General features: G+C 40.5%; 1 protein-coding gene across 2 annotated transcripts in view; it reads left to right on the forward strand.

Moving 5' to 3' along the window:
* Nucleotides 1-14,559, forward strand: part of ELOVL5 (ELOVL fatty acid elongase 5) — a 35,492-nt gene extending 20,933 nt beyond the window's left edge. For both annotated transcript variants that reach the window (XM_084283481.1, XM_084283482.1), the window contains exons 3-8: nt 113-300; nt 6,824-6,901; nt 7,537-7,708; nt 9,202-9,326; nt 11,122-11,256; nt 12,725-14,559. In XM_084283481.1, coding sequence (XP_084139607.1) covers nt 113-300; nt 6,824-6,901; nt 7,537-7,708; nt 9,202-9,326; nt 11,122-11,256; nt 12,725-12,856 — 830 coding nt within the window. In that variant the 3' untranslated portion in view covers nt 12,857-14,559. The remainder of the gene's footprint in view (nt 1-112; nt 301-6,823; nt 6,902-7,536; nt 7,709-9,201; nt 9,327-11,121; nt 11,257-12,724) is intronic.
* Nucleotides 14,560-15,156: the final 597 nt, after the last annotated feature.

The raw sequence follows: 15,156 nt of genomic DNA on the forward strand, positions 1-15,156 counted from the left end.
CTCTGATAATTCTGGCACTAGAAGCATTCTTGCGTAGAGCTATTTCTGGGCACATTAACTTCTTTCACTTACAAAAAACTAAGCGTTTTTAATTTTTGTTTGTTTGTTTCAGACCCCAGAGTAAAAGGATGGCTTCTTCTGGAGAATTATACACCTACCTTTATCTTCTCAGTCTTGTACTTACTAATCGTATGGCTAGGACCAAAGTACATGCGGAACAAACAACCATTTTCATGCAGGGGTATTCTAGTGGTCTACAACCTCGGACTCACGCTGCTTTCTCTGTATATGTTTTATGAGGTAGGAGAAAGGGTTTGGGCTGGGGTTATTTTGCATTGTCTGGTTCAATTATATTGGCATGTGTTGATCTATGGGGATATTCCTCATAAATCTGAGGAAACATCTGAAAAATTTTGCTACCGTTCTTCAGTGTCTCTTCTCAGAGGAGAAAACTACTGCTTGCCTAAAAGACAGGCTTAACTTGATTGCTTTGGTGGGTTGTGCAAAGTACTCAGTAGCAAAACTGTCTTGTTTCAGAGTGCAAAATGTGTTTTATTTGAATGTGTTTAATCATGCACGCACTCTGCATCTATTTCTGTAAGCTTGGAGTAGCTTTTCTTGTGTCATCTTCTTTTTTGTTGAAACAATTACATCTAGGCAATTGTGATTCATCTGTTTTTGAAAGTTAAAATCTGAACATTCAAATGTATTTCCGACTGAATTGGACTTTCTGTGGACTTAATTTCTTTCTTAACAAAACAGAGATTTAGGCACTGTAAAGTTTTCTGCTTTCATAGAGCAGTTTAACTGCTTTTAATTAGCATTGCATGTTTTTGATTAACGCAAAACCAAAAACCTATAGCAATGTAAATAAGAATGTAGTCAGTGAATGATGGAGCATGTGGTTTTAATGTACAGAATACTCTGGCTTGCTTTTAACCAAAAGCGTTTCTCCTTCCTGCAAGGAGGCATTTTGTTTCCAACATGAGATTACAAACAAGAACTAAAACTACTAATTTCTTTTTGTGGGGAAGGGGGACGTTTGCTTAGAAGTACATGAAAGCCGTAATTCTTGAAGTTTGTAGTTTGTAGTGTTCTACAAAGTGAGTTTAGATAGGGAGTGATTTAAATTTCAAGTTCTTTCTCTTGTGTAGTGAAGTATTTATTCAGAAATCACTGTGTTGAGTTGGATTATTGAGAATTTTGACACTTGATTCTTTAGGATGAGCATTTTGGGATTCAGTAGGCACTTAGAACAACTTGCATTCTTGATTTGCTTACATTTCTAATCTGCCTGTCAGGATATTCTGAATACAAGTGTGTGAGGAGTGCATCCAGAATTTGCATATTGATCTCTTTAATTTGTTAAAATGTAGCGCTGCTGTGCACTTATATACTACATCTGCATTATTAGTTTTATGATGAGATTATTTATAATTACACAATAACTTGAGATTAAAATAATACAAATGATTTTATTGGAGGTTTACAAGTGCAAACTTTTCTTCAGTTGTACTAAGTACAGATACAATTCTCATACTAACCATTCTTTTTTTTCTTGAATACTTGAAATGATACTCATAGTTCCCAAGTGAAAGTTATTGTAATATTCTGCTGTGTTAAATAAATAAAAAAAAAAAGATGAAATCTTTTCTATTGTTTAAATTTAACTGACTTTTCTTGCTAATAGTGAATATTTTACCAAGAAAGGATTGATTATTGTGTGTTAGAGAAGTCTTCATACTTGTGACCAGCTGAATAGCTTTTATATTATCTCATTCCTTCACAATTAAAATAGATTGAAATATTAAGGTTTCTGCTTTCTGTAAAGTGAAACACTTTATATCAAAGTGAATGTTGCTCTTAATGTAGTGTTATGGGAGTGTTCATTGGTATTACTGGAAATACACTTTATAAATGGGAATACACGAAGCTGCAGTGTTGTGAAGACTATTAAACTCATGATAGTTACAACAAAAATGCTTTTGAGAACATCTTACAAGCAAGTTTGCTCTTCTGTAGCCGAAGTTGTCTTAGAAGACCACTGGATGTCCTCTGCTGTGAACATGCCGTGCTGCATCTCTGCTGATGCAGCAACACTGAGGGCAAGCAATGGTCTGCAGCAAGGACTGACCCCATGAAAATGCTGCTGAAGAGACAGCCTTACTGACATAACACCATGCTGCTTGATGTTGCAGGGTGAGAGTCGAAGGGCCAGGTGATAGGGAAAAAATCAGCTTCCTGAACCTCCAGGTATGTTTTCTAGCTGCAGTGCCGCTGCAATTACCCGTGTCAGTGCAAAGCAGGTGGTAGCCTCGCTCAGATCACATCAGGCACTGAAATTTCCCTTTGAAAGATTAGTGATTCATCAGTAGTAGCACTTCATGGTACATGTGCTCTCTTTCAAGCTAAAATGCTGAAGCATTCAAAAAGAGGTGAGGGTGAGATAATACCTTATACTACTTATGTTACTCCGTGCTCCCTTCCTCGTCACTTTGTATTTCAACTGAATTAAACTGTTTTCAGTCCTAGTTTGAGGAAATAATGCATAAAACACCACCACATACAAACTTGTTCAGTATCCTGTCAGAAAATAAGCTGTTTTAATAGCTTGTGTACAATATACCTCAGATCCTGCTTGGGAGTTTTTCCTGAGTTGCAGCTGTCAGGGTGTCAGCTCGTGAATCATAGCATCACAGCTCAGTTTAAATACTTTTTGTACAAAGCATGGTATTAAAGTGAGGCATGCTCCCAGCTAGGATGAGAAAGATGACCTGCTTGGTTTTCTGACCTTTATGTCTGAATGTTTGTGTGCAGTAACATTAAAAAGAAATTGTGGGATTTGCATAATTCCAGCTACTGTGCTCTTGCACCACATGGTCTGCTGAGGTAATGTGGTATAATCTCATTTTAAAGTCACGAAAATTCTTACACCTCTTAGCTGGGATATCTAGATGGTATTTCACTTACATAATTGTTGTAAATTATTTGTTCAGGCATTTAATGACTAGACAAAGGTCGGGGGGTGTTCTGGTACTAGCTAAAGAGCATAGTGGGCTGCTTGTCCCAGATGATTTAAAAGGCAAGGCAGGTCTGAGGGATGGGAAAGGTTCCTCTCGGCTGACCTGCCCGCGTAGCAGAGGGCAGCATCATCATTCTGTACTGTAGGGGGAGGGCATGCTCGTTAGAGGGAAATAACAGGGTATTTTAGGTAAATTTACAGTGCCTAGTGACTGAGAGAGGCCATGTGGACTCTGCTAGTCCTCATTAACTGCTATAATATCAAGTTTATAATCCAAGGCAGTCATTAATAGGTGTGTTGCTTGAACACCAAGGGCGACAGCACAAAGGGTAAGGGGAGCCTGGGCTGTGCTGGGGAGTGCTGGCCCTGCACTCACCTCTCTGGAGGGTGCTTGTGAGCTGTGCGTGCCCAAAAGACCCACAGGTGTGTCGCATGTCCCTGACAGGGTCAGGCCAAGGTAGGGCTGGCTTTGGACTTTGGTGGGAGCAGCATTCCTCCCATGGGCAGGGGTGAGGAGGGTCAGCCCTCTGTGAGGTGGTGAAGGTGAGGGGCAGGGTGTGGGCTGGCAGGAGGCTGCAGGTGGCTCACAGCAGCTAATCACCGGGGCAATTTTGCATCTTGGCAAGCGTTTCCTTTCTTTGATCGGACACGTGGACCTCTGCTCCGATCTAGATGTGTTTGAAAGCCCGTAAAGTACCTCATCATGCGCTCACAGTGTGGCCCTCTGCAGCGAGTCTCAGACCTTGGCTGGTGTCATGAGAACACCAAACCCGTCCCAGGCAGCCCTCTGACAGCCCCTTCACGCTGCTGTGAGCGTGTTTTGGCAGCAGATATGATAAAAAGCGCAATCCGCAGCATTTTAAAGAATCCAGCAACAGAATTATAAAGTGAAAGTGGTACCAAAATGAAAGGCCGGAGAGAAGGAGGAGGTCCTGCTGAAGCAGAAAAGCAACCTTGAACTGCACAGGGTTTTCCCTGCCACCAAAGAACTTCGCGCTGGCTTTGAGTACCATTTTAACCAGACTGTGAGGGAGCCGTCTCGTTTGTGTGTCATTTAAAAATCACGGACTCTGGTGAAAATGATTACAGTCAGCCTTTTTGAGACAGGCTCATTTCTCCAGAGGAGATGTGCCTGTGGCCATTAGCAAGCCTGGGCCGCTGCCAGCCTGACAGTGAAGGTACACAGCAGAGCCATTTGGGAGCTGCTGTTGGTCAGGTCTCAGAGTGACCGATTGTTTTTTTTGTTTTGTGAAGCCTTCCAGCACGTGCTGACAGTATTGTGGACGTAACAAACAGCGGTGTAGGGCAAAGGGGCAGCTGGCTCCCTCTGGAAAAGCACTGCCCGTGTGTGCTGTGTGGTGCACAAAGCAAACTCTGTGGGCAGCGGCACCAGCTCGTGGCAGTGGCAGAAGGTTTTGACCACTGGGTTTATTCTGGAAAGGGAGGGTTTAAATTATTTTTTGCAACTATACTATTTATATGTTAAAAGTTACTACCATTTCCTGCAAATGTTGCTTTGCTTGTATCATTTAAAACACTTTGGCTGTGAGATACTACTGCTCTGAGAATATTCCAATATGCTCGTCTGGAAGCAAAGGTTTAGCTGAAGCTGCCTGTTAGCCACACTGATGCCTTTACCCTTCATAGGGCTGGAATCAATCCAGACACCTGATGTCAAGCTGTAGGTGCAGATCTTCTGTCCCTTACAGAGAAAGCTGCTTGGGTTTCACTGTGCTAGGCGTTACTTTGGAGAAGTTCATGGAGCACAGGGATGCTAAAGGACTCTGAGCCTGGCTGTTTGGAGTGATCACAGTGTAAACGTTGTGATGATTCCTCTATTTCTCACATTTCCTTGAGCTGTGAGAACTGTATGAAAGCATCTGTAGGCTCTCAGCAACACGATTACAGCACAATGTGGGCTTCTGTCTGATATTCCAGCGGGCACCCAAGGAGCCCTATGGGCTTTCCCTCGATGCCATCAGAGTGACTTGGTGCAAGGGCTGCTCTGAGTTGGTTCATCGCCTTAAAACCGTGCTTTTAAACAGCAGTGGAAAGGAGAAGTCTCCATGGCTGCCTTCCCTTTGCAGCTTGGATAGAGGAGTCGTGTGGGTCTGCTGCTGATGCAGAAGGCTGCCCTGCTGGCACTGTGGCATGGCAATATTGATTTTTGTCCATTACATGAGGTAATTCCAGGTCTATCTGTTATGGTATAACTAGATGTCTTTCTTTTTTTTTCCCTAAATAATGGTGGTAATTCTATCTCAGAAGGTCAGAAATAAAGACCTAGGCTGGCTGGGTATTTTAAAAGCTCATTTAGGGAGAAAATGAGCCATGAAAGAAATAACATTAGGAAAAGGTAGAGCGTTTAAGTGATTATCTTTATTGTACCTTTCAGAGTTAGTTTCCCACTCATAGTTCTGAGCAGCGTTTAATAGCACCAGTTATTGCAGTCTTCTCACCAACTTTTCATCATTTTAAATGGCTTATGGTACAGAGTTTTGCACTGTGGCTTTGCAAAGCTTTTCTTTTTTATTCTCCACGAGTGTAGATAAGGCCAAAAATGGACAAGTCTCTTGTGCAAGATATCTGCCTCTGCTTTTAAAATGTATTTTGGATACCTAAAAAAATCGTTTTTCACTTGGGAGTAGTCTAAATTTGTTACTCCTCTTCTAATGCTACTCCCAGGAGGAAAAAAACATCTTTATAAACATCAAGCAAGCCCTTCTGTCTTGATTATTAATTTAATAGAAGCACTGATGGCAGCTTCAGAAAAGCCAGAGGCCAGAACCACCGAGGCATCATCCTTGGTTTTAAAAATAAATAAGTTAAATAGCAAGCTGTGCCCTGGCCAAGGCACACTTGTTCTCATCTGCTCCTGTGTTCATAGCTGTCCTTCTCCAGTCCCACCCTCACCATCTCCTCCTCTGGGTGCTCCTCCATCTCTCCCCCTCCTCCAGCCTCCTCCAGAGCCCGTTTCAGCCTCTCCTTTTGCAGTCTGCCTCCTCCCCACGGCCCCATCATTTGCAGAGCTCAGGCACAGCACCGTGCTTCATCAGCCCGGGGAAAAAGGGTGGGACGTGGGCACCCTCCTTGGCAGCTTGGTCCAGATTTCCTCTTGCTTCCCCAGAGGTTTCAGCCAGCCCCTAGGCAGAGGGTTCCCTGCCATCCTCTCGTGGCTAATAGCTGGTCATTACTCTTAAAAGTAATTTCGTTGTGCTTGATGTGCCAGGAAGTCAGGCAGGCAACGGCAGATACTGTGGAGGAAATCACTTGGGCAATGAAGGATGTAATGTACTTGGGATTAGTGAATTATTTAAAAGGATCCTGAAGAATCAAAATATGGCAAAACGTCAATTGTTAGCTCTTAAGGGTAGCAAAGCTGAAGGGTTTGCTCTGTTACACAGCTGAAAAAAATTGTAGTCAGTTCCATGTTTATAAAAGTTATAATCACGGGAGAAATATGTTTACTTTTGATTTGGTCGTTCACTTTTCCATCAATGACATCGCCAGCTAAAAAGCAGAGACCTTTCGTAAGAATCCGTGTAGATTATGTCCATGCAAAACGCATGCCATGTGGGATAAGCTGGGATGAGATGGTGCCTCCTATTTTTATTCTGGGATGCTGCAATTGGAAGAATTTGTGTTATTTCAGCCTCCGTTATGATTCAGTAAGTGCCCGGAGCCTCGTGTCACAAAGAGAAAGCCTTGACACCAGGTGTCTCAACAAAACTCAACAAAGCTGTCAAGGTGCGAGGCACGGTGTGGTCACCAAAATGACACTTTGTTCTTTCATCTTCCCAGCTGGTGACAGGAGTGTGGGAAGGAGGATACAATTTCTTCTGTCAGGATACACACAGTGGAGGTGAAGCTGATATGAAGGTAATGTAATCAAGACTTACAGCTAATTACATTTCAGATTGTCTCCCTGAGTCTAAGTGAAGAGCAGAAAGGCATTGATGATGTAGTTTTTGTTCAAATTATATGTTCTTTTTTTCTCCTTCTACAATAGGGAAGGGAAACGTGTAATTAAATGTAATAATTAATCCGCAATATGCTTGGTATTTACAGTTTCAGTGAGTAGCTGTATTTAAATTTTCATGCCTTTCTAGCTCAAAAACCAGGGAGTTGGTCTTTGGTCTGTATCCAGCCACTGTGTCACGACCCCTTCACTGTCAGAGGGAAAATGTGGTGATGATTCCTTCTGGTCACCACTCAGACCGTGCCTCTACAGAGAGCACTACAGGAGCACCTGTGGTTAAGCCTTGTCTTGTTTCTGCCAGGACACCGCAGGTGCACAGCAAGAACCTCATAAAACTCTATCACCCTGTTTTCACCTGTAGCTATGGGTTTGTACTGGGGTCTCGTATGGAAGAACTCAGTGCCAAAGTGTTACAGAAGATCTCAGTGAAGAGTCTTCAGTCCAGCTAGTGCAAGACAGAGTTTGAATTTTAAGCGAAAGAGTTAAAAGCCCCCACGATGTGCAATACTTCTAAAACTTGTTTCTTCCTTTCTAGATCATACGTGTCCTCTGGTGGTACTATTTCTCCAAACTCATTGAGTTCATGGATACCTTCTTTTTCATTTTGCGGAAAAATAATCATCAGATCACCGTCCTGCATGTCTATCACCATGCAACGATGCTGAATATTTGGTGGTTTGTGATGAACTGGGTGCCTTGTGGTCACTGTAAGTACTGGGCTATGGTGGGGAGTGTTTGCAGTAAAGGCCTTGTGTTGGTTTTCTTTTGGTAAAATCCAACTTCAGCTGCAGGATTTGTTCTTTCCAATACTAACCTGCTTTGCTGAATTGCAGCCAGTGCTGGAAGATAGTAAGATGCCTGCAGAGCATCTAGAAAATACATAGCTATGTAATTTGAAGATTTTGTTTGGCAGTGGGACATTTATCTGCTGCAGTAGTCCAGGTCTGACACCTGTCAACCTTGCTTTCTCATTTTTATGGTGGTTGGAGACCTTCAAATGAAACAATACTTATTTTCCAAGTCAGGACCTGAAGTTGGTTTCAGCTGCAAGATGTCTAAATGTCTAATAGTGACCCTTGACCTCAAATCTGTCAAGTTCACTGGAGATGTTACTTTCTTAAATAAATTTCGTTATACCAGTAGCTATAAATTATTATTTCAATTAAAATCTTGTCCCCTGAGCACTAATGAATGTGACCAAATGCTTCTGAAGTAGAAGATATCCATGTCTCTCTTTTCTAAATCTAGCTAGACTCTGACAATTTTGCTTTGATTCTTTAATGCATTAACATGGCTTAGCTGTGGTTCAGATGTGCAGCTTATGGGCACTGGCTTTGTCGAACTCTCCTCCAAGAGAAACCTTCGCAAATCCATTGGATGTGAACTCCCAGCAGTGCAGACCAAGAAGCTGGATTGCTCAGGAGTCTGCTGTCCGAGCCAAACAACATAGAAACTCGTACTTGTTTTGTGTTGTTAGCACAACAGTGAATAATGTTGAACCTATGAAAAATGTGGATGTGGAAACACATTTTCCTCTAAAGAAGTTGATCCCTGTTTATAGAACAGTCAAAAGTGCAAGTACTTAGAGTCTATCTTGAGTTTCTGTGGTCTTCAAAATACTTTTGTGCTATTTCTGGTGATATTTTTTTTTCTACTTCCTTTCCAAGCTCTGTGTCGGGCTCAGTCATCTCGTAATATGCAGATTGATGCTGAGCTAAAACAGAAATTTCTTTAATGACTAAAGATGCTGTAAACAAGGACAAATAAAATGGTTAACTTGCAGTACTTGCGCTTTCAGAAGATACCCGTTGCTTTTGATTATAAGTGACAAAATAGGCTCCCACCTAGAAGGAAGTGAAATCAGCCTAAAATTAGATCAGAGAATCTATTGATTGCTGAGCATGTTTACATGTCTCCTTTTTATCAGCTTCTTCAATACCCTTGAGAAACTAGAATGTAGAAAAATAATAAATAGAACGATCAAAATCAGAAGGCTGATATAAAGTGTGCAGTTGCAAAGCTTTTCAACCACTCAGTTGGGTCAACAGAAAAAGTTTAAGGGGAAGTGGAGTTTTTTGCCTTTGTTCTAAGGGAAATTGTGTTTTAATAGTGACATTTTGAACTTGTTATCTTAGTAGGCTCCAAGAAACACCATTTTCATGGTAACGCAGTGTACTTTCTTTCCTGTTTGCTCTTTTAGCTTACTTTGGTGCCACACTGAACAGCTTTATCCACGTCCTCATGTACTCCTACTATGGATTGTCTGCTGTTCCAGCAATGCGTCCGTATCTGTGGTGGAAGAAATACATCACTCAGGGGCAGCTGGTGAGTGACAAGCTCTTCGGTGCTTCAGCAGGTTCTTGTATTTCCAGTGGGATCTTCTTGTCATTACTGAGTGAGAGAGTTTTGGCAGGATGTAAAAGGGGAAATAAAGGATAATACCTTTTATACCTTCGAGTGCCTAAATCACCTTAGAAATCCAGCTTTTCACCTCTGTTTGTACTGTTTTCAGGGCAAAAGGGAGGCAGGGATTTGTGGTGTACACAAGTCAGTGCTGAGCAGCTTAGAAGGATCTTTACCTCCCCGTGTTTTGTGGCGAGATGTATTTGGGAATCATAATGCTGGGTGTTCAGGGACTCAGGAGCCAGAGAGGAGGGAGAAGCTTTTCTTCCAAGCCCACTTTGACTCGTGTGCTCTTCTGGGTGCTTTGTTGCTCAGGCTGATGTTGAGAAGACAGACCAGAAAGGGAGTGCAACACAGTGCACAGCTAACAAGGCCCTTCATTCTGCTCCTGCAGGACAATGGATTTTCTGTCCCATTTTTGCATGCAGTTGCAAATGGTTTATTAAAAACTGTTCAATATTTCTGGTCTCCTTCCGCACTTTAAATGGGCAGATTTTTTTCACTTGTAATTCTGTGTTGGACTCCTTGCATCCATTTGCATTGTTTCCTGTGTGTACAGTGATGAAGGCTGAATGCTGTGTACTGGAGATGAAAAGAGCCCTGAAATTAAGCAACGTGGCACAGGCAGTAGTGGTACTACGTGTTTTGATGTGTGTAACATGTCTGAACACCACAAGGAAATGTGCGTGGGTCTTTCATCTTCCTCATTTTATAGATAGGGAAGCTAAAGCCTGGAGATGATTTTTATTATGATGATTTTATTATTTTTTCTCCCTAGTTAGGAAGTCCCCTCTCAGACCTGTGAATAGGTTTAATAACCTTTGCTGGTGATGACCAGCAATTCAGAGTTTTGATTCTCAAAGCCTGCTTTTCTTAGCCATCCTACAGGAAGGAACAGTGCTAAGTAGTGGAGTTCTTTGTGGTTTTACAGGTTGTTTTGTTTTGTTTTGTTTCGTTTCCAGACTTAGGCCCTGTTCTTCATCCATGTTGCCTGAGTGCTGCAGAGTGCAAGTGTCTCAGTGGTGCTCCCCTGGCTATTGTCACAGCCACTTCCACTTCCCTGCCTGCTCTGCATGCATAACTGTTAGGGCAGCAAAATAGCAGAACGGAGCTGTCTTATTTTAAATAAACATTCCCTAATGTGGTAGCCTTCATGTAAGGGTGAATTTTTGCCTAAGGACCTCGGCAGTACTTAAGCCCAAACTCTTTTTTTTTTTTTTTTGTTTTGTTTTGGTTTTGTTTTTGTTTTTCTCAGAAGAGAACATTGAAGATAGTTAAACAGGTCTAATGAACCTCAGTTCTTCTCCTTGACTACCCCCAGCTTCCCTGCTTCATATGTGCAGATTTCAACCCCAAAATATCTCCCCTGGAGCCATATGTAGTGTAGTCCCAGTCTCTGGGAGAGGGTGGCAGGATCAGGATGTGAACCCTGATATTTGCAACTGAAGCAGTGAGATGTGAGTTGCACTAGTGCTCCAGAATGGAGCAATATTAAATAAAAGCACTTAATCAACAGAACACTGCAGCCTGAAAGTCTTCCTAACTCACGTTTACTTTTAGAAAGGCAGAGAAGATCAATTTATCAAACACACAGGATTACATGTTTTGACTTGCTTTGTGTATAACTAATTAGGTTTTGGTCAGTAATGGCTATTTTCCATCTTGCATTAGTGTGCTCTGTTTTCTCTTGTTTATTTATTTTTTTTTCTTTCCCCAGACTCAGTTTGTCCTGACAATCTTCCAGACCAGCTGTGGTGTTGTTTGGCCATGTGCATTTCCTCAGGGGTGGCTGTATTTCCAGATTTCTTATATGATTTCTTTGATTATCCTCTTCACAAATTTCTACATTCAGGTAAAAGCAATATTCATCAATTCTTTGTATCATTCTGCTGGTGTTACATCACCAGAAAGCTGTTTTTCAAAGAGATGCTTAAAATATTCTTTTTCTATCTTCCTGTAATATGCATAGATTCTTAGAGTACTGTTCTTGTTGGTGCGCCCTCAAATTTGAGAGCTTCAGGGTGTGTTTTCTGCATAATTCAGAATGATTAGAAATCACAATACAAAAACAAATTTTACTAATGCAATTTCAACTGCAGATAAGGGAGAGGAGGAGCTTTATGTAAGAAACAGCTTTTCATTCTGAAATAAAACAGCTGCCTGTGAACCTCTGAAGCACACAAAGGAATTGTTCCCTACTGTTCTTACAAGGGTAAATGCTTATTCTATTTCCAGGGAAACTTCCCAAACTATCAACATACAAAAACCTGGTTTTGGTTCACCTTTATAAGCATTGGCTTGTAATTCTGTATGGAAAATCATCATTTTGAATTGTGTTTCTGTGAAATTTGTTTCATGTCTGAACAGATTTGGACTTCGATATATGTTGTTCGGAGTAGGTCATAATCAGGCTCTGTGCAGAGATCTCCCCATCTTCAAAAAATCAAACCTGTGCAAGCTACAGCCCCCGAAAAACAAATTCTGAGACATATTTTAAATGTCTCTTGAAAGAGTCAAATATTTCAGATCCAGTAAGAGTGACTATGGGTGGAAAACACAGTAGGCTTCACCTTTCTGATCTTCTGGTACTTCTTAAAGTCAGTCCTATGGTTCATATAAATTGCTCTGTAGGAACATGCTAATTAAACATGATTGTATATTCCAAATAATGCTTTAATTTCTTCCTCAGCTTTACTCATATTTTAACTTTCCTTCACACACACACATAGTTTGGGCATTGCATTCTCATCAGGCAAGATCTCTTAATCTTTCAAAAAGATTAAGTCACATATATGCTTTCCACTGCCTGTAATTTTTGGTGCCCTGAATCTCCTGAAAGCTGTTAGTTTTTACTTCTTTCCTACTTCATACGTCAGCTCCTGCAAATTTGTTTCACATTTCTGTCTCTGAGACGTCCCTAGCTGTTCTTGTTTATCCACTTCTTCTGGCATTGCTGGAGATAGTCACCTGTGTTGCATCAAACCTCTTTCCTCACTTGTCATTTTGAATATATTCTTAGGCTGTAGTCTGCTCATAAAATTGCTTTCCTGCTTCTAAGTGACTGTTAACGTAGCACTGCCAGTGCTACCTCATACAACAATTCTTGTTCTTTCCCAGTGAACTAATGCTCTTCTTGTGATGAATGAAACACGTAGTATAGCCTTATACACAAAAAATGGTAAAGCTTGTTAGACTGCCACAAGCACAAGGCCTTTAAAAATGATGGATGCAAGTTCACTTTTGTGTTTCTTGAACTACTGTATGGAAGTGGTCGTTTATACCTGTTTAAACAAAACCGTGTGCCTTTCCGTGTATTCTAGACTTACAACAAGAAGGCATCCTCGAGGAGGAAAGAGTATCAGAATGGCTCTACAGCCACTGTGAACGGGTACACAAACAGCTTTTCTTCCCTTGAGAACAATGTGAAACAAAGAAAACAAAGGAAGGATTGAAGACCAAACTGAAAAACCATTTTGATAACCCCAACAACAAAATCATCTGATTGTAAGCACAATAAGAGTTGTGCACTAATACTCTAATGGCTACTGTAACTATTCCTGCCTAGAATAGTGTGATTTATGTAGGACTTAACCAGTGCAAACACCCTAGAAACTGTATACAGAACATAAAAGTAGGTTAAAGTTTAAAAATAATTCTGGGCTGTCACTGACCCCGCTATAGACTGTGGAAGGGAGTATTATTGTAGTATACGACACTGCTGTTGCCTTACTAGTCAATATGATAGGTGCTGAATTATGATTCACAATTTGAAAACACTGTAATCTAAACTCCATTTTTTTACTGTAGATCGTGCATGTGATTGTAGAGGTAATTTGTACGATGCTGGTTTCAGTAGATAAACACACATGCCTTAAATTAAAAAGCAGGGCCCAAAGCTTATTACTGGTTTAAAAATTAGGGTATGTTTCAACCTTTCAGTTGATTGACTTTTTATTAAAAAGTCATTTAGAAGAATCCATTGATCATTTTACTGTTCTGTATGTGATACACAGCGTTAAGTATCTCTTACATGATGCAGTGAAATTGGAAATGGCACATTTAGTTTTGTATATTTGGCTTTAACTGACTAAACAGTCACAAACCAGATGGAAAAGTTATTTTACCTTTTTAATAGATCTTATTTTTTTATTTGAAGTATGTCACTAATGTAAGATTAATTGGCGCTTACACAGTCCAGGAAGATTTAATTATTGTCTCTGAGGTTTAGGGTATATACAGGGTGGACCCATCTTTTATTTTCTTTCTTTTTCTTATTTCTGGGAATTCTTAAATGTTAAATGAAGAGTGGTTTTTAATATGGAAACTGGCAGAATTTCAAGTGTTGTTACCATAGCCATATCCACACTTTAGAAGCTACTGTTTAAGTCTGTGACATATCCAAAAATGTATTTAAAAACGAAGACAGAAAGATGCTTTTCTGACGGAATTGTCTGTATTTAAGTTGGTATCTGTACTGTTCTTCATGTAGCATATGTTCATTTTTAAAATGTGCCTAACAAACATATTTTTTTTTCCCCAAACAAGCAAAATTAAATGGTCTAAGTCATACGTAATGTTTTTTAAATGTTACTGAAATGTGCTGGAGGTGTCTGTTTCTGTAATGTGAGTTGTGTATATCACCAGTAATGTTTTGGCTTCTTATCTGAGGATTTGTTTAGAGTGCTTGTTAAAGTCGCTCCTTCCTGTAAAATCTTGCCTTGCACGTATGAGGAGCTAATTGCAAAGCCAATATCTATTGCTGGGGTGTTATTCTGGTATCTGCCGTGGTGGAGTCTGGCTTATGAATATCTTATTCATTAAGCTGTGAAGAATGAAATTGTGCAAGACGTTCAGTTGGTCATTGCTCAAGTTTAGCTATATATTTTTTTTTGATATTTATGTAAATGCCAGTTTTAACATGTTTAATTTTTCTTTTTTTTTTTTTTTAAATTAAATCTTTTAAAAAATTTTTGCACATCTTTTAGGGAATTAATACGTTCTCCTGCTAGCCTTGTGGGTTTTCATTCCTTGTTTTGAAGGAGACAGTGTCTGTTATGTTTACATTATCGAAGCTTGAGTGTGTGTCTTCATTTCTAGGTACTGGTTTGCAGAGTCTTTACATAGCTCAGTACAGCAGCTACAATGTTCAAAATAGGCTGTCTAAATGTGCTAGAAATAAACCCTTGGCTCATTGAATATACCTACATTGTTAATGTTTGACATAGTTTAATCATTAAAACACTTTTGATGATCTCTGCCTGAATTCTATAGTGGGTTTGTACAGATTTAACACGTTGCTGCTTCCTGCGCATGGCCACGAAGGAATTGTCTTGGCTGAATGACAGCTGCAGATACTCAGGGAAATTCAGCGTACCAGAGATTTGGTATCAAATTCCGTACAGAAACCTTTGGCTGTTACTGAACACGGCTCCATTGCCTGGCTGTCAAAATTATTATCTGTGTGATGGATTAAGCCTCCTGATGGAAATAGTGACTTGCTGAAAGCAGAGCATCCCGAACGGCTCTGAGGTTGAGTGCTGGCAGAAAAATTAACAGGGGCCGAGAGGGACTTTCTGCCTCCTATATACTGTCTATAAACAGGAAACGATACTTCTATCCAGAATGTGAGCATTAAAGAACGTTTTTGCAATTTCTCTACAGCTCCTTTTGCCCTTGAGTGATCACTTCTGAGCTCTATCTGATGTGAGTGCACTGCCACAAGCTCAGATAGCTTGGTGATGGACTTAGCAAA

The sequence above is a fragment of the Netta rufina genome, assembly GCF_964035555.1.
Source record: "Netta rufina genome assembly, chromosome: 3".
Lineage (NCBI taxonomy): Eukaryota > Metazoa > Chordata > Aves > Anseriformes > Anatidae > Netta > Netta rufina.